This window comes from Ursus arctos, unplaced genomic scaffold (assembly GCF_023065955.2).
Source record: "Ursus arctos isolate Adak ecotype North America unplaced genomic scaffold, UrsArc2.0 scaffold_2, whole genome shotgun sequence".
NCBI classification, from domain to species: Eukaryota; Metazoa; Chordata; class Mammalia; order Carnivora; family Ursidae; genus Ursus; species Ursus arctos.
Genome location: NW_026622874.1, coordinates 76,032,642 through 76,053,909, shown reverse-complemented (window position 1 = coordinate 76,053,909; position 21,268 = coordinate 76,032,642). Strand labels below are relative to the sequence as shown.

The 21,268-nt window shown below is 47.3% G+C and overlaps 1 protein-coding gene across 1 annotated transcript in view; it reads right to left on the bottom strand.

The window, feature by feature from the left end:
- Nucleotides 1–375: 375 nt before the first annotated feature.
- Nucleotides 376–21,268, bottom strand: part of SHISA9 (shisa family member 9) — a 266,534-nt gene continuing 245,641 nt past the window's right edge. The window contains exons 4-5 of the mRNA XM_026520300.2: nt 17,960–18,007; nt 376–755 (exon numbers count right to left, since the gene is read on the bottom strand). Coding sequence (XP_026376085.1) covers nt 376–755; nt 17,960–18,007 — 428 coding nt within the window. The remainder of the gene's footprint in view (nt 756–17,959; nt 18,008–21,268) is intronic.

The window sequence follows — 21,268 nt, the reverse complement described above, 5'->3', positions numbered from 1 at the left end:
CTAAGTTGTGCTACTTTTAATTTTTCGTCATGGATCTCAGTTTTAAGTCAGGAGGAAAAGAAAAAATTAGCCGCACAGTGTGGGCGTGTGAGTTGGCCAGCTCGGGCCTGAAGTTGAAAGAGCCGTGCCTCAGTTTCCCCTTTGCTGTATTGCTGAACGTCCCTGCTTCCATCTTGCTCAGCTGCCCACTGACACGTGTTGGGCATGACCCAAGAAAAGCATGATTCCGCGTCGCCAGCAGGTTTGTCGTCGGTTGGTACGGGGAGTCAGGGTGTGGGGGAGCGGGGCGGGGAGGACAGGGAGGGTGTGGGCCAGGGGTATTTTTTGCCTCTCTCAGTTGAGTATGGTCTCCAGGATGCTCCCTGTAGTGAAAGCTCAGACAGTCACTTCTGTTTTGCTGTTGGTGATGAAGTATGGCTGTGGGGGTGGGTAGTGCTGGGTGCGAGTCCCCAAGGGGTCGCTGGAGCCCGACTCGGCTACGCCAAGCTTGCCCTTGTTACCGTAAGCCTGCCGCCGGAGGGAATGCTCGCTGGGGTCCCAGCCCTTGAAGTTGGTGGTGGAGTTGTAGGCCAGGGGATGGGGGGGCATCTTGTTGGTGCGGGACTTCTGTCCGTTCTGCTTGGCGGGGCCGTGCTCGGGGCTGAAGGCCCGCGGCTCGTCCTCTACTCTTACAGGGTGCAGAGGGAGGTTCCCCTTGGCGGCCAGCTCGGCCAGGTGCCGTCGCTTGGAGGAGAAGTCATCATTGACCTTGTCGGCTGTCCAAGGTGGACGCAGAAGGGGAGGAGAGAGCAGAGAGAGAGAGAGAGAAGAGAGAGAGAGAGAGACAGTTAGGGATCGGTAAGTCGACGTGAGCACAGCATCACAGTGGGCCCACAGTGCAAACGAGACACACTAGAAACTCCATCTGGAACAGACAGAAGGAAGGAGGACAGAAGGAAAGAGGGTCAAGTTCTTTTCACAAGCAAGATCAGGACAGAGAAGGTAAGGGCATCCCCAGTGGAAACTCTAGATCCCCCCCCCCCCACCACAATAAACACTTCTCCACCATAAGGCACCTAGCATTGTACATTCCTGGCTTTCTTACAAAATCCCAGTGTTGTTTCTTCATTATTAAAATCATGCGTTCTCATCAGGGGGAAATACTGAACATCCTGAGAAATATTCGTGTCTGTCACCCACCATTCAAGACCGCCGATATAAATACTTTGGCTGTATTTTCTTCTGGTTTTCTCAGTAAATGGGATTCAATTTGGGATTTCTATTAGTATGTTTGGTTGCTTTTGGCAGTTAAGCAGACCTGTGTTCAAACCCCAACTCTGCCACCTCCTAGAAGTGTAACTGTGGCTACTTAATAAAAGTTAAGAAACTTCTTAGTTTTTATTACCATTGGTTTCTGTATAATTAGAGTAGTTACAATAAAAAAATACATTTTTCCCCCATAGGATTGTTCAAAGGGTTAAATGATATGATGCATGTAATGTATTTAGATATTAGCCTCTGTCATTGTAATTATCATTATAAGTCGCTGTTTAATTTCCACATAATGTTCTATCAAGCATTTCTCCATGTTGTTATAAATCATTAATAAACAACATTTTAATGCCTACCTAATATTTCATTGGGTGGAACTATTAAAATTAATCATTGCTTCCATCGATGAACAGTCAAGTTTGCTAGTATGTTGTTGACATAAATAAAGCCGAAATGAGAATCTTCAAGACTAAAGCTCTTTTTGTATTTAGAATTTTGAACTTTTGCAAATACTTGCAAAAGTATTTTTCTTCATCTACATCAGACGATGGCAAACTGTAACCCCCAAACCAAATCTGGATGCTGCCTATTTTTGTAAATACACTTTTACTAGAACACGGCCATACCCACTCGCTTACCTACTGTCTGTGGCTGCTTTGGCTCTGCGGTGGTGGATCCGGGTACACATGCCAGAGACCGATGGGCCCACAAAGCCTGAACCCTTTACTAGCCAGCCTGGAAATGAATTACCCAAAGTGGAATTACTTGGCCAAAGGGTATAAACATTATCAAGGGTTTTGATACATATTTTGGACTCCACCACAAGAGTCACACCAATCTCTGTACCATTTCACCACACCATCTCCAGCACTATGATTCCTTGATCCCTTCCTTCCTTCCTCCCTTCCTTCCTTCCTTTTTCTTTCGGATCCTGGCTTCCTTCCTTCCTTCCTTCCTTCCTTCCTTCCTTCTCCCTCCCTCCATCCTTGGTCTTTCTTTCCCTACATATTTATCTGATAATTTTATGAGACTTTTAATTTCTTACAATTCTTTTATTATAAAATCCTCTACACTTTTAAATTTTATTTCTTAGTGGGATGTCTGGCTGGCTCAGTCGGTAGAGCATGTGACTTCTGATCTCAGAGTCATGAGTTTTGGCCCCACATTGGGTGGAAAGATTATTTAAAATAAATAAGATAGATAAAATAAAATTTATTTCTTAGCAGTAAACCTTTGAACTTACATCTCTTTGGAGAGGAGAACTATTTGCTGCTTTTTCATCCCTGCCTCCAACATCCCACATTGGTACACATGTGAATTTATCTATATGCACATTCATGGAAGGCATCATAGTGCCATGTTTCTTTTCCCATTTGATCCTTTCAACAACCCTAGGAGGTAGGAAGGATGGGGATTTTAATCCCTGCTTGATAGATTAGGAAACTGTCAAGCTCAGGCATATGAAATGACTAAAGAAAGTTACCCACAGCTAGTGGCTGAGCCGGGGTGGGACCTAAGTCCAATAGACATTATTGAATGCTTTTCAAAGGCCATAGAGGGAAAGCTTCAGTTTCAGGACCAAGGGCACACAAATACACCCCACTTCCCCCTCTGTGTCCACGGCAGACATCACTCACTGATCCCAGCACTCTGTCCTGGCAGGTGTGGCCTCCGCTCAGACTCCTCAACACGATGCCCCAGGAAGCCACACATCAGCCTTCTAGGCTTAATACCCATGAAGCTGGGTTCCTGTCCCTGTCAACGTAAATAGCCCTGGCTCATGTGATCTTTCGAGAGAAAGTCCCCTCTTCCATAAATTCTAGAGCTGTCCGAAAATAAAGAATGTCAAAAGGAATCTGCTACTAAAGATGAGAAGAGCACACATTCCCAAAATACCGTGCATGGCTTAAAGTGGCAGGAGTGAAACTCAAGTCCATGTTAGATCCCCATCTTTCTGCCTTCCCGAGGAAACTTCTAGGTTTCCAATGCCACGAAGTTTCAAAAGAAGGACGCTCTGATATTCCCCCTTGGACCTGGGTGGGGACATGAATCCAGTTACCTCCAGGACAGATTCACTGGCATCTCCCATTCCAGGTGGCCAAGACTGAACCCATCAACATTACAAAGATCTGTTCTCCTTCAGGTCCTTCTTTCCTTATTTCTCAAATGCAAACACCAACTTTCTAGTCACTGAAGCCAGAAGTATGGTGGCTTTCACTGACTCATCCTCCTCTTCCCCCTCCAGCACAACTGCTAAATCATCAAGTCCTTCCAGCTATGCCTGCAAATGCTTCTCTGACTTATTCCACATCACCCCCAACTTTGAACATTGCTCCACTTCAGCCACCAAACTGGCCTCCCTGCCTCAAGTCTCACCCCTCCACCCAGTCCATTCTCCACACTGCAGCCAAGGGCCTATTTCTAAAATGCGAAACTGACCATGTCCCTCATCTACCAAAACTTCTTCAAGCAATTTGTTCATTCAGTCATTCATCATAGAGGCACAGACCATGTGCTAGACAGTGAAAATATAAGGAAGAATCAGAAACAGACATGATCGCTGACCTCATCAGGTGGACATCGCTAGGCGGGGACAGATAATGACCAAATAATCCCACAGATTCCATAAGAGTATAAATAGGGTAAGTGCTATAAAGGACTATCCAGTCTTGTGAATATTTATACTAAGATCTCTGAGGTGGTCTGAGAACCAGATGTTGGGAGCTTTGAAGGCAGGGACCATATCTTTCCATCTGTGGGGCTCTCAGTCCTGGCAGTACTTGGGAATCACATGGGGGAGCTTCGAAAGCATTCAGATTCCTAGATCCCTCCCCCAAACAATTCAATTAGAATCTCTGCAGGTCTGGCCCAGACATAGACGTTTTTTGTAAGTGCTCCTCCGTCCAAGTGATTCTAACGCGCAGCAGAGTGGAGGCCACGGGCACAGCTGGGCTGCGCGTCTAGCGCGGTGCAGCACTTAGCTCTTGCTAGAGAACTGAAGTTAAGTGACCTCTGATCTCAGTCCTATTCTCTTCTGCCACCTCCCACCACCTTCCCTTCTAGGACCACGAACAAGGTCACATCCGGCCATGATAGGCTCTTCACCATTGCACGCTTCGTAGATGCCATTTTGCACCTGCTAATGCTCTTCATTCATTACTCTCTCCCAGTGCCGTTCCAACAGGGCGAGGCCAGGTCAGATTCCTGCCCATCGTTGCGTACACATGTCCAGCCTACTTCCTGGCAGATAGCAGATACTCGATAAATATCCAGTGAGTGGATGTAACAGCAAAATATCATGAATACACATAGAATATCAGGGCAATTGTAGGAGTAGAAGCTCCCTTCCCCTGTTCCTCCCGGGAATTTGTTATAAAAGACTCACTCATCTTCATTATGTCCCCAGCTGTAAGCTAGAGTCATTCATTCCCACGTTCCTCTTTCCAGACAACAGTCTAACCTAAGGTCTGCTCAGAGAAAAGGATGTATTCAAGGTTTCCTGTGTCTGACAAACTGAGAAAATTGATTACGAAGTAGGTGTTCCAACAGCTGGGCTAGGTGATGTTTTCTCCAAAGGTTCTAAAGAAGTCACAGAGGCATTCGACTCTTGCCAAATCAGTGCAGGGATGAGGAGAAGCCTCCATTAAGAGGAGTCATGAGGTCCCACATGGAGAATCTACAAACTTACCCACAGTTAATCCTGACTTGGTCTCTTAGTGAGCTTGGCATTGGGGACCCCCTGATCCTAGAAAGAGTTTGGTACTTGGGGCAAGAGTAGGATGGGCAGAAAACTCTCGGGGCTCTGGAATCAGACCTGAGTTTATGAGATTTCAGGAATGTCACTTAACCTCTTACAGCTTTATTTCCTTTGGTGTGAAATGGGGATAACACAGCTACTCTCAGGTTTGTGGCGAGGAATAAATTGTATGAGCTATAAAAGCTACACAGCACAATTCTGGAACACAGTAACTATTCAATACATACATTTTGTCTGTCTCTTGGCTTATGAAAGAACTGGATTAAATCCAACAGACATTTATTGAGCACTCACTCTGTGCCAGGCAACTTGCTAAGCACAAAGGAGGCATTCATCCAAGCCAACGATCCTTCTTTCCTTTCCTCCTTCCCCTTTCCCTATACCTACCACATGTGTTGGCCTCATTTGCCCTATGAAGTGGCCTAAGAAGGGGACTTGATCTTTTTGGGATGATGAGGCAAGGCACTGTTGGGGATGTGCCTTTAGCTGCATCTAGAGGTAAGAGTAACAGAAGCAGGATTCCAGGTGAGGGAACGTGTGGTATAGAGCAAAAATGGCCACAGTACTTTGCATTTCCTTCCATTAGGTGGTGGAATGTCTTTCCTTACCCTTCGAATATGGCCGCACCTTGTGACTGGCTTTGACCAGTAGATTCTCCATAGTAGGAGGACTGATGTCACGTATGTCCTGAACCTGGGCTTTTACAAGTTCTACAGCTTCTACTATCAGGCCCTTGGATTCCTGCCTCCACATGAAGAAGGAGGTCCAGGTTAGCCTCCTGGAGGCTGAGAAACCTTCAGGCCGGTTGCCCATGTTCACCATAATCCTGCTAATTGCCAGATACTGGGGGAGGCCATCCTAGATCATAGAGCCATCAATTGACCTGCCAGCAGATTCCAGATACCCAGTAAACGTGGCTGAGAACAGCTACTCCAGCCCAACCCGGAAGAACTGCCAGCTGACCACAGTCATGAGTCCAACAAATGGCAGCCATGTTAAGCCCCTGCACTTTGGGGTAGTTTGTTTGGCAGCAGTATGTAACAGACACAGAAGAGCATCTGCAAAAGCCCCGAGGCAGCAAGGAGTGTGGCAGCTTCAAGACACAGAAAGGACATCCATGTGGTAGAGTGAAGAAAGCAAGGGGTCACCGGAACATGGGAAGCCTAGTGGGCAAGATTATATCATTCACAGCTATCTTCCCTCCACTAGACTCTGAGGCATTTTGGAGAAGTACAGAGCGGGCACGGATTTGTCGCCTGGGGCCCGAAACTGTTCCTCAAAGAGTGATTTTCAAGATGGATTCAATCACAAGAATGTGGATGGTGGTGGATGAACCGTTCCCATAAGCAAAGAAATGCGTGTTCGTGACACTCTCTTTCCAGTGTTTTTGGTGTCCTCTGCCTTAGACCCAGAGGAGGAGGAAGAAATGCCTACCTGGCCTCTCTTGCCTTTGTGCGGTGTGGTCCCTGTCAGTCTATCGAAACGCTTCTTGTGAAAGAAATAACAGATTCGTTGAACAGCCTTGTAAGCCCCATTAATAAATGTATTAACCTAATCAGCCCCAATACCTCATGGGCAGATGGCTGACAAGCCGACCAGGAAACAGATGTGTGAGCCTTTCAACAACACTGGGCCTCTCCAGTTTGATTTTTCTTCATTTAAGAGGAGGAAGAAAGAATGAAAAAGGTGCTTTCCTTCCAATGAGCCTAATTGCCTTGAAGGAACCAAGGCTGTAAAATTAAACTGTACCTTGCTCCATCTGTCTCTCCCCTAATTAGCAGCAGACACTTGTCCAGGTGCAGGGTGGGATGGAGCCTCACTTCCGTGGAAAGGGAGAGAGTAGAGGTAATAACCCGTTTTCAAAACAAGCTGCACATCTGAGGGTCTCAGCAGGTGGCCTCCCACCTACCTTCTTTCCTTGGCCAAAGATAGCTTAAGGAGGGGTTCCTACAGCTCGTTCTCACTTCCTGATATAAGCAATGCCCCGACCAACCTAAGCTTTCACCATTCTTCATTTGTCCCTGTTTTTGGTCTAAGGATATGTTGAAATCGAATGGTAAATCTTTCCATTACACTTAAGAATAAAATCCGAATTATTTGCAGTGGCCGCAAGGTCTGCATGACCCGATCTCTGGTTATTTGTCCGCATGCATCTCTTCCGCTTGTTACGAAGCCGTCACAGAGTGCATTAGTTTCCCGGGGCTGCCCTAACAAACGACCACAAACTGGGTGGCTTAAAACAACAGAAATGTATTCTTTCACAGATGCCAGAAGTCTGAAATCCAAGTGTCAGCAGGGCCATGCTCCCTCTGTGAGCTCTAGGGGAAGACCCTTCCTTGCCTCTCCCAGCTTCTTGGTGGCTGCTGCAATCCTTGGCATTCCTTGCGGTTTGCCTCATTCCCGTCTCAGCCTCTGATTCCTCCTGACCATCCTCTTTGTGTGGGTCTATGTGTTCAGATTTCCCTCTTCTTATAAGGATCCCAGTCATTGCATTGGGACCCACTTGAATCCAGTATGACCTCACCTTAACTTATTACATCTGCAAAGATCTGTTTCCCAGTAGGGCCACATGCTGAGGCTCTGAGTGGATAGAGATTTGGAGGGATACTCTTCAACCCAGTTCACACAGGATTCCTTTCTGCTCCCAAACACACCAAGCTTTTCACCATGTCAGAGCCACCAGATCGCATCCTTGCTGCTCTCTCTGCCAAAATGCTCTTTTATTGGTTGCATATCTGGATCCTTCTTGTCATTTGGTTCTCTGAGCAAAGGTCACTTCCTCAGAAAATCCCTCTTGATGAGCCAGTCAAAAGAGAGCCCTCCCCACCCCCAATTGCTCTCATCACTTCTCCCCATTTCACTATATTCTTAGGCTGTATCATTTTATGAAATTATCTTTTTTAAGTTACTTGGGTATTGTCTGCCTCCCTTAACTAGAATATAAGCACCGATTAGGGTAGAGGTCGTATCAGCTCTGCTCACTACTGTATCCCCAACACCTTGCCCCATCCCTGGCACACAGTAGGGGTACAATAATGCATTTGATGAAGGCAGAAAAGCACTGGAAATATTTCAGATTCCAATGACATTCTCTAAAATATTAGCAACGGGCAGAATGTGTCATGTTCTGATCATCTGGTCTGTGATAGTGAACTTTATGTGTCAACCAGAATGGGTCCACCGGGTGTCCAGATTCAATATTATTGGGGGGAGCACCTGGGTGGCTCAGTCAGTTAAGCATCTGCCTTCGGCTCTGGTCATGATCCCAGGGTCCTGGGATCAAGCCCTACATTGGGGTCCCTGCTCAGTGGGGACCTTGCTTCTCCCTCTGCCTGTGTTCTCTCTCTCTCTGTCAAATAAATAAAATCTTTAAATATTATTTCTGGGTATGCCTGTGAAGGTTTGCATTTGAATTGGTATGCTCAGTAAAGTAGATTGCCCTCCCCACATAGGTGGGAATTATCTAATTTGTTGAGGGACCAAATACCACAAAAATCAGAGGAAGGGAGGCTCCATGTCCTTTCTGCCTGCGGGCTGTCCCATCCCCTGGGTGGGACATTGGTCCTCTGCTCCTCAACTGGCATTTACCCCATTGGCTCTGCTGGTTCTCAAGTTTCCAGACTTGGACTGGAATCACACCACCAGCTTTCCTGAGTTTCTAGCTTGCAGACAATAGATCATGAGCCTTCTCAGCCTCCATAATCACACGAACCAATTCCCCATAGTAAATCTCCTTTCGTACATATAGATATCCTATTATTCATATATATGAATATTCATCACATTCATATACACACATATCTCTGAAAGGAGATTATGGGGAATTGCTTCAACCAAACCAATAGTATATATATCTTATTTGTATGTGATATATGTGAATATATATAAATAATAGGATATACATGTGTGTGTGTGTGTGTGTGTGTGTGTGTGTGTGTGTGTATACACCGTTCAGTTTCTCTGGAAAATGCCAATACATAGTCCATATCACAGAAGTCTGAGTGACCTGTGCCCTGGGCTTTACAGGAATCACAGGACTAAAGCAGGGGTTAAGTTCCCTTATTTCTGGAGCAGGAAAACCTGCTTGCTGCCCAGCTCCATATCCCTGGCTGTAGCCTTGCAGGGGCGTGACTGTTGTGCGCAGTGAGTTCAGGGAGGCAGGATGCAGTTGGGTAAAGAGGCTGGGACTGGTTAGAGACTGCTTGGATATAGCACAAGTCTCGTCTCCCTCCCAGCTCCCCCAGCGGTAAACTGAGTAAAAGCTCATCTTTATTAAATCCACGCTCTGTTCTAGATACTTGGCTAGGGAATTTGTTAACCCTTTTTTTAAAAAAAAAGATTTTATTTATTTTAGAGAGAGAGAGGTGGGGAGGGGCAGAGGGAGAGGGAGAGAGAGAATCCCAAGCAGACCCCCTCTGAGCATGGAGCCCAACGCAGGGCTCAATTTCAGGAGCCCGAGATCATGACCTGAGCCGAGACCAAGAGTCGGACACTTAACCGAGTGTACCTCCCACACGCCCCTGTTAACGCCTTTAATACTCTCAATATCCTACCAAGGTAGGTGCCATTCTAGGTTTCATTTTATAAATGGGGAAACTGAGGCTACAGAGCTTTGGCAACTTGTCCAAGCCTTGGCGCTGGGATTTGAACCCAGGATACCTGGCCCAATTCTGGGTGTCCTGGAATTTGTGAATGTGTGGCTACAGCACCCCCCATTTTTCTAACCACGAGCCTGCCTTAGAGAAGAACAGTCTTATTTCCTTAACAAGGTTTTATCTGCAGGAGAATATCCCCCCAAAACTAAGGAAGACGGAGGGCAAGTGAGAATTATGCAGAGAAACCATTTTTCTTGATTCCTCCTCTCAAAACATCAGGGACTGGGGTACACATGTAAGTATCAGATTCTCAAGAGGAAACGTCAGAATGTCACAACCGGAAGTTTAACAAAGCCCCAGATTCCCTCCTAAGGCAAACTATGTATATCTTTTTCTTCCTTAAGGTAGAGGAGGAGGGAGCTGGGGTACCCTGAGACGCTCCCTGCGAGGTTGTGGCCGGTCCAGGTTGGCTACTGCTTTACCAGGCACACGGCTCTTGGCATCTCTGAGGGGCACTGACATTGGTTGGAGTGTGGGCCAGTCACCAACCTGTCCCAGAGCTGGGCTGGGCAAAGAGCCATCCACTTCTCACAGAACTGAGAGAAGACTCCAGGTCAGGTACTCTCCAGGAGCCTGACACACACTATGTCATGCTGGCCCCCACCCCACCCCAAGCCCAAGAGGCAGACGTGGTTGCCGGGGCTCACACTGAATCCCTCCATGACATTGTACTGGGATCATCTGGGATATTAACTAATATTTCTTTTCCTTGTGCTTCTACTATCCCCTCCCCACCACCCAGAGGGCAGCAATTACCTCCAGCGATGACAAAGAGCCAAAGTGTTGGTTTTGAATCTTACACTGGGCTCTAGAAAGCCACAGCAGAGCCCCGAGTCACAAAGGGCAAGGCTTTAGCAGTAAGTTCCAGGAATTAAAAGGATTACTGAGAGAAGGAAAGGAGGGTTAATGAGGTCAGAGCTTGCAGGCTGCCCTGCACTCGGTTCATACAGTATATAATGATGTCTAGAAGAACGGCCACCTGATTTTTGTTGACTGTAAGTTCTTTACAATATGGTGGAAAGACCCGAACCTCTGAGAGAAGATGGATGTGAGTTCAGATCCCAGCTCTTCCACTTACAAGCTGAAGAACTTGAGCAAGTTACCTGAACTCTCTAAGTTACACCAATAAAATTGAGAATCCAACGACAATGGTTGGGTGGCAGGGGGTCAAGGGTACTGAAGAGAATCATTTCCAGTACCAATGTCCTTGCCTCATAGTTGGTACTCAACAGATGGTAGCTGCTATTGCTGCCATTGTTAGGAAGGAGAAGAAAATCACGTGAAGATAATACGATCGACTTTGCAGGGTGCAGAGCAGAGGTCAAAGAGACAAGGCAGGTAAAAGCACAAACCATTACACATGGCACACTCCCACTTGGGAAGATGTAGCACATGGCCACTCACATCCCAAGTCTCTCTCTACCTTCTTCTCTTGGGCACGTGGCCACCCAGCTCCAAACTAGATTCCCCCAGCCTTCTTGGGAGCTAAATTTGGCCATGTGGCTCATCTCTTGCCAGTGGTACGTTAGCAAAAAAGAGGCAACCAAGTTTCATTTCACCTGACTTGCTTAACAGAAAATCCCTTGCCCTGGGTGTCCTCTCTTCCCCCTTCCCATTGGCTATGACAGCAGATAACCATAACAATGCAGGCGAGGACAGTCCTGTAGAGGGTGGTAGAGAAACAGTGTTCGAGGAGCCTGGGTCCCCGAGTGACAGCTTGGAGTAGAGCTGCCCCACCAACCTGTACCACTCCTCTGAGGACTATCACAGAGAGATATACTTGTGGGGCCTTTGGTTCAGTAGGACGGTATTTGCTTTTTACTTATACCGGAATATTTTCTGGGTCTCTACTTTTTTTTTTTTTCCCTCCTTCACAAGCTGAATTAAAAAGTAGAAGGGGGGACATTTCATGTTTAAAAAAAAGTACCCAGGTATTTCTCTCTTCTTTTCAAATACATTCTCTAAAGCTGTGTAGGCTCCTGAAACTGTCTCAGCAGGCAGAAACAAGAAAGGCAGGAAAAAAGCCTAGCTTCTCAGAAAGGACAGAGCCAGGGAGAGGACGGGAAGATTTGTCTTTATGGTGAATTAGCCCCGTTTCACCTGGTTCTGGGCCTTGCTGAAGAGACACAAGTAGGGAAAGTCACATTTGAACCAGGTCCTAATGAAGCTCAGGGCTCCCGGCTCTCTCTGCTGAGCTTCACATCTTCCTTGAAGTCCTATCTCTCTAAGAAAGAAAATTGTCAAGGGGAGTCCAGAAGCCTGGATCTTTTTTGTCTTAACCCTGGGGGCTCCCACTGTCTTTGCTGGAGGGGACTCTGAAACAATGCCCGGCTAGGGCTTTGCACCAAAGCTGTCCAGGCTGTATCACGAGCCTCTAGGATGTGACTCCAGGGAGCCCTCTGTGAATGTCTTGTTGCTGACAGGCCTCTAAACCTGCAGGTCCTTTGTCTCTTCCCTTAGGCAGCCCTGCTGTGCAGTCACCTCTTTCTGAGAGGCTGTTGAACAAAGATGGATGGACTTGTGACCCAGCCATGGCTGACCACAGAGCCCCCTACACAGAAGGGCTCTAGATGGAAACCATGCATTCATTCCCTGCCCTCCCATGCATCCTGTATTACTGCTCCGTAGACGGAGATCATTCTTTTCAGAAGTTCCTTGTGTGGTTTGTCTTCTGATCGACCTCCACTCTGGTGAAATTTTATACAACTGGTGTTTTGTTTTGTTTTGTTTTAATGAAGCAAATAAAGGTTAAGTATCCTTAATCCGGTGTACTTCCTTCCAATTAGCTATAGCAGAGGACCATCTCAAAGCAGCTAATTTTGAGACTTGGGATCCTATGTTAGATTCATGCATGAATGACCTCAATTCTTCGCCTTTCCCTGTATCCACACTCTTCGTATGTGACTTTGAAACTCACCCGAAAAGAGGAAGATCTCTTCTCCCCCACCATTGGCTTCTGACTAGTGTGACTAATGAATGTTAGCCAACATAACATAAGTTTAAAGAAGTGCTTGCTGGTTTGGGGTTCCTCTTTTGCACCAATGCCATTATCATGAGACGTGTGACCTACCCTCTCTGAGGGTGAGAGACACCTGGAGCCAAGCCAAGGCACCCGAGTCATTCCAGCTAAAACCAGCCCTGATCAGCCAACATTCAGCCAACTCCCAGATATATGAGTCAACTCAGCTGAGACTAGGAGAACTTCCGACATCAGCATAGACACCTGGTCTTGGTAAATTCTGCTAAATAAATGTTAAACCACAAGATTTGGAGCTGCTTGTTACACAGCATTTTTGTGGCAAGACTATGAATATAAACACCAATCATTTACTCACTCTACTTCCAGGAGGAGGCCCCTATTTTCAGGTGGGGAATCCACCGGTCTCCTACTCTTAATGCACATGGTTTGGATGACACGCCTCCACTCTCCCACCCCCCAGCTATTCCCCAGGGACTACAGCCAACCCATTCCATTGCCCTCACCATAACAATTTGTTCAGAGGTGGGCGCATGACAAGGCAAGCCAATCAGAGCAAAGCCTGGGATCTTCGGTTATAGAGATGGAAAGGGCCAAAGAGATCAATGATCCCAACCTTCCATTCTACAGAAGAGACAACTAAAGCTGTTGGCTCAAGGACTGCCTATTGGGTAGAAACAACACTGGAGCTAGGACACAGGTCTCTTGACTTCCATCTGGTTAATTTTTCTATTTCCCAGTGCCTCTTCAGAAAAGACTACACAATTCCATTGAAATGCTATGCCCAACTTTATTCAACAACTTATTAATAAAACCCATATTGAGTGTCTACTCTGTGCTGTGGGCACCATGCAAGGTGCTGGGGAAGTGTGAAACGAAGATCTAAAAAAAAAAAAAAAATCTAACTGGCTTAGCATCAGAGGGGCATATTTTCAAACTAGCAAAATGTTTATTGACTCTTACACAACGGCATTTTCTGCCAAGCAGAGAATCTCCTCCATGTCCTATGGATTCCCAAAGAAGCTCATCAAAACTCCAGTGCTCACTGTGTGCTTTTTAAAAGAGGCCAAACTCAGGAGCTGGCGGGATTTGGTTTTTATTAAAAAAAGATCCCCTCCCAATCCCCTACCTGCTCAGCACCGTCCTGCTCCCCAGCAAACCGATCACCCAAATCAGGACATTGGAAAAGGCTGAATTTCATGAAGTCGTGTTTTAAGGTTGCCTCTAGGTGGGTCCTTATCCAAGATGTGTGCACTCCAACAGAACTGCCACCCAAATTAGCCATTGTCTCCTGCCTTGTGCCTTCTGTCGCATCTCTCGGATGGACATGAATTACTGAGCTACATCGATTTTCTTAGAAAAAAGAAAGAACCAGAATTTGCTGAGTACCTACTACGTACTAGACACTCTTACCCGTTTCAATGACATTGTCTCATTTAAACCGTCTTAAACGTAGGTGACAAGGCAAAACCATCTCTTCCGTCCGACAGTGGGAATTAAGGCCCAGAGATACTGAGCAATGTGGCCGCCAAATTTCTCTGCCACAGCTGCTAAGTGTCAGGGTGGGACAACGAATCCAAGACTGTCGCCTCCGATGTTCCTACTTTCCAGCTGTGGCTCCAGCTCAAACCCCCAAATAAGAAAATAGTTTGATTTCAGCAAACAGCAAAAAATACTCATGTATGTCTGGAAGAACGCGGGCATGTGAAATTGGTGTTCTAGGACAAACCGTGTCTAGGGATTGGGTCTTGGAAAAGGCAGGCCCGAACTTTAGTATATAGAGAATTATCCAGAAGGTGCAGTTAAAAAATGAAAAACTAAAAAATGTTGAGGCCCCATGGCCAGTGGTCCCAGTTTCTGTGCAGTATGTGGGCCCAGGATTTTCATTTGTAACAAGCATGTCCAGTGAATTTGAGTCCAGTCTGTAAGCCATTCTTTGAAGACTGGGTCCTGGTCTTGGGTCTGATATAGTTTTCCTGTGTGACTTTGGCCAACCTCCTTTATCTCAGGGGACTCAGTTCCCTCATCGAGAAGAGCAGAAGGGTTGAGTAAAACATATTTTCTTCACTGTCATCATTAAAGTATATTACTTGTATTGTCTCCTAAACTTACTCCCCCAAACACAACGGAGTGTGGATTTTCACGGCTGCTGTTTTGGAAATGGTAGAAATGGGTGTTCAGAGTATGTGAGTGGCTCGTGCAAGAGCACACGGTCTGCTTCTGATCAGAGCCGGAGTGATTATATCACAGTCCTATGCTGGCGGGTTCCCCCAAGTTCAGTGCTCCAGCATAGCACTGGACTGAGCAACAGGTCAGGTTCAAAGATTCATTTTGCAAAATGACCAGATTTCAAAAGACAAGGCTTCAGACTAATTAGGGGAGTCCACTGGGCTCAAGGTAGTGGTGCTTCCCCGGGCGGGTTTCCAACAATTATCGGGGGAGCTCCCAGGGCTGGGCATGCGCAGAGCAACAGCAGTGACCACTAGGGGGCGGCATGCATGGGAAACCTCAGGTTAGAGAAAAACGAATCGTGCCAACCGGGGTGTGATGTTTGCCATTTCCCACCCCGAAAGACAGAGTTCACCTCCCAAGGGAGTTGGAGTCAATGTGGATGGAAACAGGAAACCTTCGTCTGCAGAGACCTCGCCGCCATTTCTCCTTGGCAGCTACCCCTTCCTTCACCAACCTGCCCAGGGGGCACCCGCCCCTCCGCCTACTCTCCGCTCCTGCCCTATGTTCCCAGAGCAGGTTCCTAGCAACACTCGCGCCCCTGGATGTTAAGCTGTTAACTGGTTTTCCTGAAGACAGAAGAGATCAGACATCAAAAGTGTTTGGGAAATGACGTGTTACAGTCTGACACTCTTTGTTAGCACGAGATTTTCCAGAGCCTTTCATTTGCTCCCCTGATAATAGTCCTAATGATACCAGTAATAGCCTTCATGTGGTTATCGCTTTCTGAACGCCAGGCACTGTTACACGTGTTGTACACGTTACCTCATCTTCACAGCAACCCAGGAGGTAGGTGACACTATTGCCCCCATTTTGTGGATCAGAAAACAGGGGCTCAGAGGGTCGGCTGACGTGCTGAGGGTCACAAGAGTAGCCAACAAGGAGACCGTCATTAGAACCCAGGTGATTGGAACAGTCGGCATGTGTCTCCCTTTCGAGAAGGTGGCAGAGGCCGTCCAATCACCCCAAGCTTGTTATCATGCCTCATGTAGACTCCAGCTCTGGAGGTTGAGTAGAGAACACTAGAGAAAGATCCGTGACCCCGGAGGAACTTGGGCCTGGCCATCCTTGGGACCCCTTTTCTCCTCCCCAGACAAGGCCGGATAAATAAAGATGCATTTAATAGGACAGGTGAAATTAGCCCAGTTTGGATAGAAAAACTGCTGCCAAGCCCTTGCTTTTGACCCGTCCCGAAATATTTTCTAAATGCATCTGACAACAAGCTGATACAAGGACAGGGGTGCTGACTGGCTCCGAATGCTGTCATGGGAATCATAATGGCTTTGTTTTTCACAGGGGAGAGAAAAAAAAAAGTTTATGCCTCAAATTAGTAGGTCTGTCATGTTCCAAATTGTTTGCATTTCTAAAAATGGATGTTGACATGTGAACAGTTATTATCTAATGCAAGACCCAAAAATCTGCCTCTCACAAGGCGACAACGGGGTAGTCAAGGGATCCTCCGCAGGCACGTGGGTCTACAGCTCTCTCTCTGGATGCGGGAGTACAATGAGGCCCCCTTCCCTCCCGTGCTCCCCTCAGAGCTCGGATTGTTTCTGAGCCTCTGAGACCTGGCCAGACTCCCCTCTTCAGAACCCTCAGCCCCCAGAAAGATCCCTAGAGACCTAATCAGAGGGTGTCAGCTTCCCAGCAAGATTTCTCTAGCGCAGTGGTCTTCGGAGTGTGGTCCCCAGACCAGCAGCATCGCCATGGAACCTGTTAGCAATGCAACTGCTCAGGTCCCCACCCAGTGCCTGGGGAATCAGCGGTTCTGGGATGGGACCCAGGAATCCAGGTTTTAACAGCCTCTGGGAAGGCTGATGCTGCCCAAGTGGCCGAGATGTGAGAACCATCGAGGGCACACTGTCCCCTCCTCCCCACTCCCAGGCACTCACTTCCTACCTTCTACCATCTCTTTCTTACTTGTCCTTCCACTTCATTGTCTTCTCTCCATCTTCCAGCCACCACAGCTCAGTCACTGCCCACCGGAGTGACCACAGGAGCCTCCCAGTGGGCGGCCCCAGCTCCAGGCTGCCTGCCCACCTCCAATCCTGTCTCCACTTGGAAACCAACTTTTGAGAATGTAGAAATGGTCCTGCCAGTATCCTGCCTAGAGCCCTGTGAGACCTTCAAATTTTCCCAGTTCAAGGTCACGAAAGAGTTCTGCCACCATGGCCTTGGCTAAGCGGCATCCTCCCCACCACCAAATCCAACAGAGCAGACGAGGTGAAGGCGGAAGAGAACCGAGTTTCCCATCTGTTCTGGAAAAAGCTGCTCCCATCACAACACCCCCAGTGGGAAATAACCTAGGCCTTGAGTCAAACCGACATGGGTCCAAATTGCAGCCCCAGCACTCAGCAGCTGTGGACATTAGCAAGACTCCCTTACTTAGACACCCGAGTCCTCGTCTCTAAAAGGGAAAGGACATGGCCTGCACAGCTGGGTCATCGGAGAATTTAGTGACAACATGATAGAAAGGGCCAGCACTCGTCTGGCACATGGTAGGGAGTGAAGAGATTCTAGCTTCCTCCTGCACTGGTCAACCAGCGGGTTAATTCACAGACTCTACCTGGCCAGACCCCTTAGAACCTGACACTCACCATGTCGCCTGGGGAAAGCCGAAAACAGTGACAAGGCTTATGGTTCCTGAGACCTGAACCAACAACCCAGCTCTGCTTCTCTCTCCCTCAGAAGTTGTGTTTTCTCCCCTGCATTCATTTATCTTGGGTTTTGCTGTACTGTTTGCGCCGCTTTCTGAGACAAACCAACATTTCCTGGATGTCTTACCTGGGATGGTGTCTGATAGTGACATTTCCCTTCAGGCAGTGAATATTGAGAAGTGAGGGGTAGCACTTTCTTCAACAACGGCCCGGAGCACAGATATGCCACACACACACACACACACACACACACACACACACACACACACACACAAACACCTACATGCCGGAACTTGGACGGACTTGCAGGGCTACCCAACGGGGACACACGTGTGGCACTGGGTCACACACAGACACCAGGACTGTGCCTTCACTGATCAGTGTCAAATCTGACAACAGCTGGACAAAAGAGCCAGAAAAAGCTGTACGGTACCTTTTGGTGACTTAAGTGTCGCCACTGCCCAGTCACCATCAGAACTTCCTAAAAAAACAATAATCGAGAGATGCTGATTTGCTGGCCGGCTTCCCACGTCCGCTGCGCCCTCACCCCCAGGTGCCGTTGCCGGCGGCCCCAGCTGCAGCCTCCGCGAGGCGGGCAGGCCCCAGGGACCCCAGGCGACGGGAGAGAGACCAAATGTGCAAATGTGATGCTGCGTGCGCACACCTCCTTCTGCAAAGCATGCGGCGGTATCAGGATAACGCCCAGCAGAGGGTCAGAAGAAGTCCCCTGAAAAAAGCCTACATGTTTTCAGTTACATTAGGAAGAGAAAGATTTCTTAGGCAATGAATCTGGCTCTGAATTTCAACCCTCTAAGAAAGAAAGGAAAATCTGAGTTGCATGAGGTCACTTTAGCCAATGACAACACTCTGTTGACAACAGATACATTTTGATCCTGTTTTAGTGCAATCCCTCTCCTGAAAAGGGCTGGTGGAGGGAGCACCGTTAGCTCCAAATCCAAGGTTGGGGCAGGCTCTGCGAACTGCAACTTTATATGCTGGTGGCAGGTCCCCAAGGGGTAGGGGTGTCCTCGCACACCGTCTGTTTGAAAAATAGTGTTGAATGAATGAATGAATTCAAGTTTCTCCATAGAGTCACTTTTCCTAAGGGAGGGAAATTCCCCTAAATGCTAAAGGGGTCAAGCTTGTTATTTCAGAATCCCATAACGCTGGGAATTTTGTTTATAAATCAGATTCTCCAAGTTGAATTTCATTTCAGGTGTACTGAATGAGCCCTGGGGGATCACACATTATTAGCCGATCTCCCTGGCGGTTCCTTTCATAAAGTCGAGGATGGTAAGAAGGGCGATGTCTGCACCCTACCTATCCCTGTCTTTGATAGGCCTTCTCCGTAAGATTGGGTTTTACTCAGAGCGGGGCAAACCCACCCACGTGTCCATGCAGCGGCCTCTGCCCATTGGCTGGAGGCCTAGCCAATCAGCGCGCACCACTAGCTCCCCTTTCCTTTCTTGGGAATCTACCTGGAAAGACCAAGTCCTAAGCATTCCTGCACAATTTCCAGAGATAGATCAGGTTGCCAGCTGAGAGGAGTCACAGGGAACATTCTGTGTGATCTGAATGATTACAGAGCACAGATCCGGCCTCATTTAAACATTTCCGGTTGGACTACCAGGCATGCCAAAGGACGCTCAAATTGCCACATTCCCCCTGCGGATATGAACTCAACACCCTCATCACTCACAACAGAGGGGAAATGATGGGACAGGAGAGTGACAAAGTTAAAATTAAGTGAGACCCGCCCGGGATGACTGGATGTTTCTTCTCCCTCTGAGCCAGGGTCATTGACATCTGGAAATAGTGACGTGGCTCAAAATCTTCCTGTGCGGGTGGATACAAGCCTGATCGAATCCCCGAGTCAGTGACACCAAAGAGGCCATCTTACCCCCAAATCAAGTTCATCACTTGAAGGCAGGAACCATGCTCATGTCATGGCCACCCCTGTCCCCGCTGCCTAAGATGGGGCTTAGCTCTGGCAAGGCACTAACAAGTTTTCTTCCATAAATCCACTGAAAATAAGGACACTTGATCCGATGGCACACAGGCTTCCACATACATACTTAAGGTCCCACTACATGCTTGGTGCCACTAGTGGACATTAGATAAAACTTTGTTGGGTGAAAAATTAAACACTTAGTAAAAGGGGATGGGTCTAAGGCATTGAGAGGAAAGCGACGTGAGGGAACTTTCTGGGTGATGAAGTATTTCTTATCCTTCCTGGGATGTCAGTTATCCTAGATACGTGTATTTCAACAATCACACTATTGTAAAATTATGATGTGCATTATTTCACTACATGTAAGTTACACCTTATCTATAGTAAACCAATTATGCTCAGCACCATGGGAAGACTTTCAACTTCAAACAAAGAAAAACAATATTTTAGTAAGTCCTCCCTCCAAAAAAGTGGGGAATGGTACTCCTAAACCCCTCCCCCCCCCCCCCCCCCCCCCCGCGGCCTGGTTATAACCTTCTGATGCCAGAAATTGCTCTCTGAAAGATAGAATCATTTCATGGAAAGAACACAGGATTCTGAATCAGGTAATCCTGAATATGACTGACTCTTGGCTCTGCCATTTACCAGAAATGCGACCCTGGGAAAACCGCTTGACTACACTGAGCCTTAATTTCGCCATCTGCAAGAATGGGACCAAGACCACCCTCAAAAGCTCAGTGTTTTGACAGTTCAATGATGTTAACCCTCTTCCTGCCATAACTTAAAAAAAAAAAAAAACAACCTAGTAGAAGTCAATCCATGGCTGAGGTGCTCACGCATCAGTTAGGGTTTTCACGAGTGTTTCCTACAGCAAGATGGAAGAGGGAGTCCCTGCCATGTTGAAATGTGTTGTTGCTGTGGGTTTTAAACAGGGCTATTGGAAAATGTAACATGGTTCTGGCAAAATCGTCCCTTGTCTGTCAAATAGCAACAGAAAAAAATATTTTCTTATTAAAATTTTAAGGTAAAAATGAAGGTACCACAGCATGTGATCTATAATGCTGGTATGCATCATCTCTTTTACTCGTTGAGTAGCCAGGGTTGCACAGACGCATCTAAGGGGCACGTGGGCAGGAGTTAAACTTTTAGATGCCTAGAGGAAAAAAAAACAAAACTGGACAGCGGGCCAATAGGAATAAATGCCACGTGTGGGCGATTTTCTGTTTGCAAGGGCTTTTTCCATCTCTGGAGGCAGGAGCCACCCCTCTCTGAGCCATCATGTAAGCCTTGAGGATATTTTCCCAAACACCTCTGTCTTGTCAGCATTGACCTTTGAGGAACCGTAAAATGGGTTCTCACATCGTCACTACCCATCACGCAGGTGGCTCCAGCCAGGGAACTCACAGGTTTAATTAAGCTTTCAGGTTACATTTCGACTCAATCTATCACCAGACACACTTCTTGTCTTCAATCTTAGTGGACGATATGTCTAAAATGTTTAAATCCTCATTTCTGACTTAGGAAGGAGAGCCAGTTGGATGAAACTGAAGCTTTTTGTGACAGATCGTACTAGCCATATGTCAGGGCATGGATCTTCAACGTTCAGGCTACGGACGGGGCAATGAAGAGGTCTGACTGACTGCGGGTCCTTAGGACAGCCCAGAAAAGTCATTTGCTGTTTGTTTGTTTTATCAGATCCTCAGTGTGAGTTAGCTTCCTTTTATGTCTTTCCCATCAAGGTGGGATAAACTCTCCCTCCCTCAAAATGAGAGCTGAGCAATTGCATGTTAA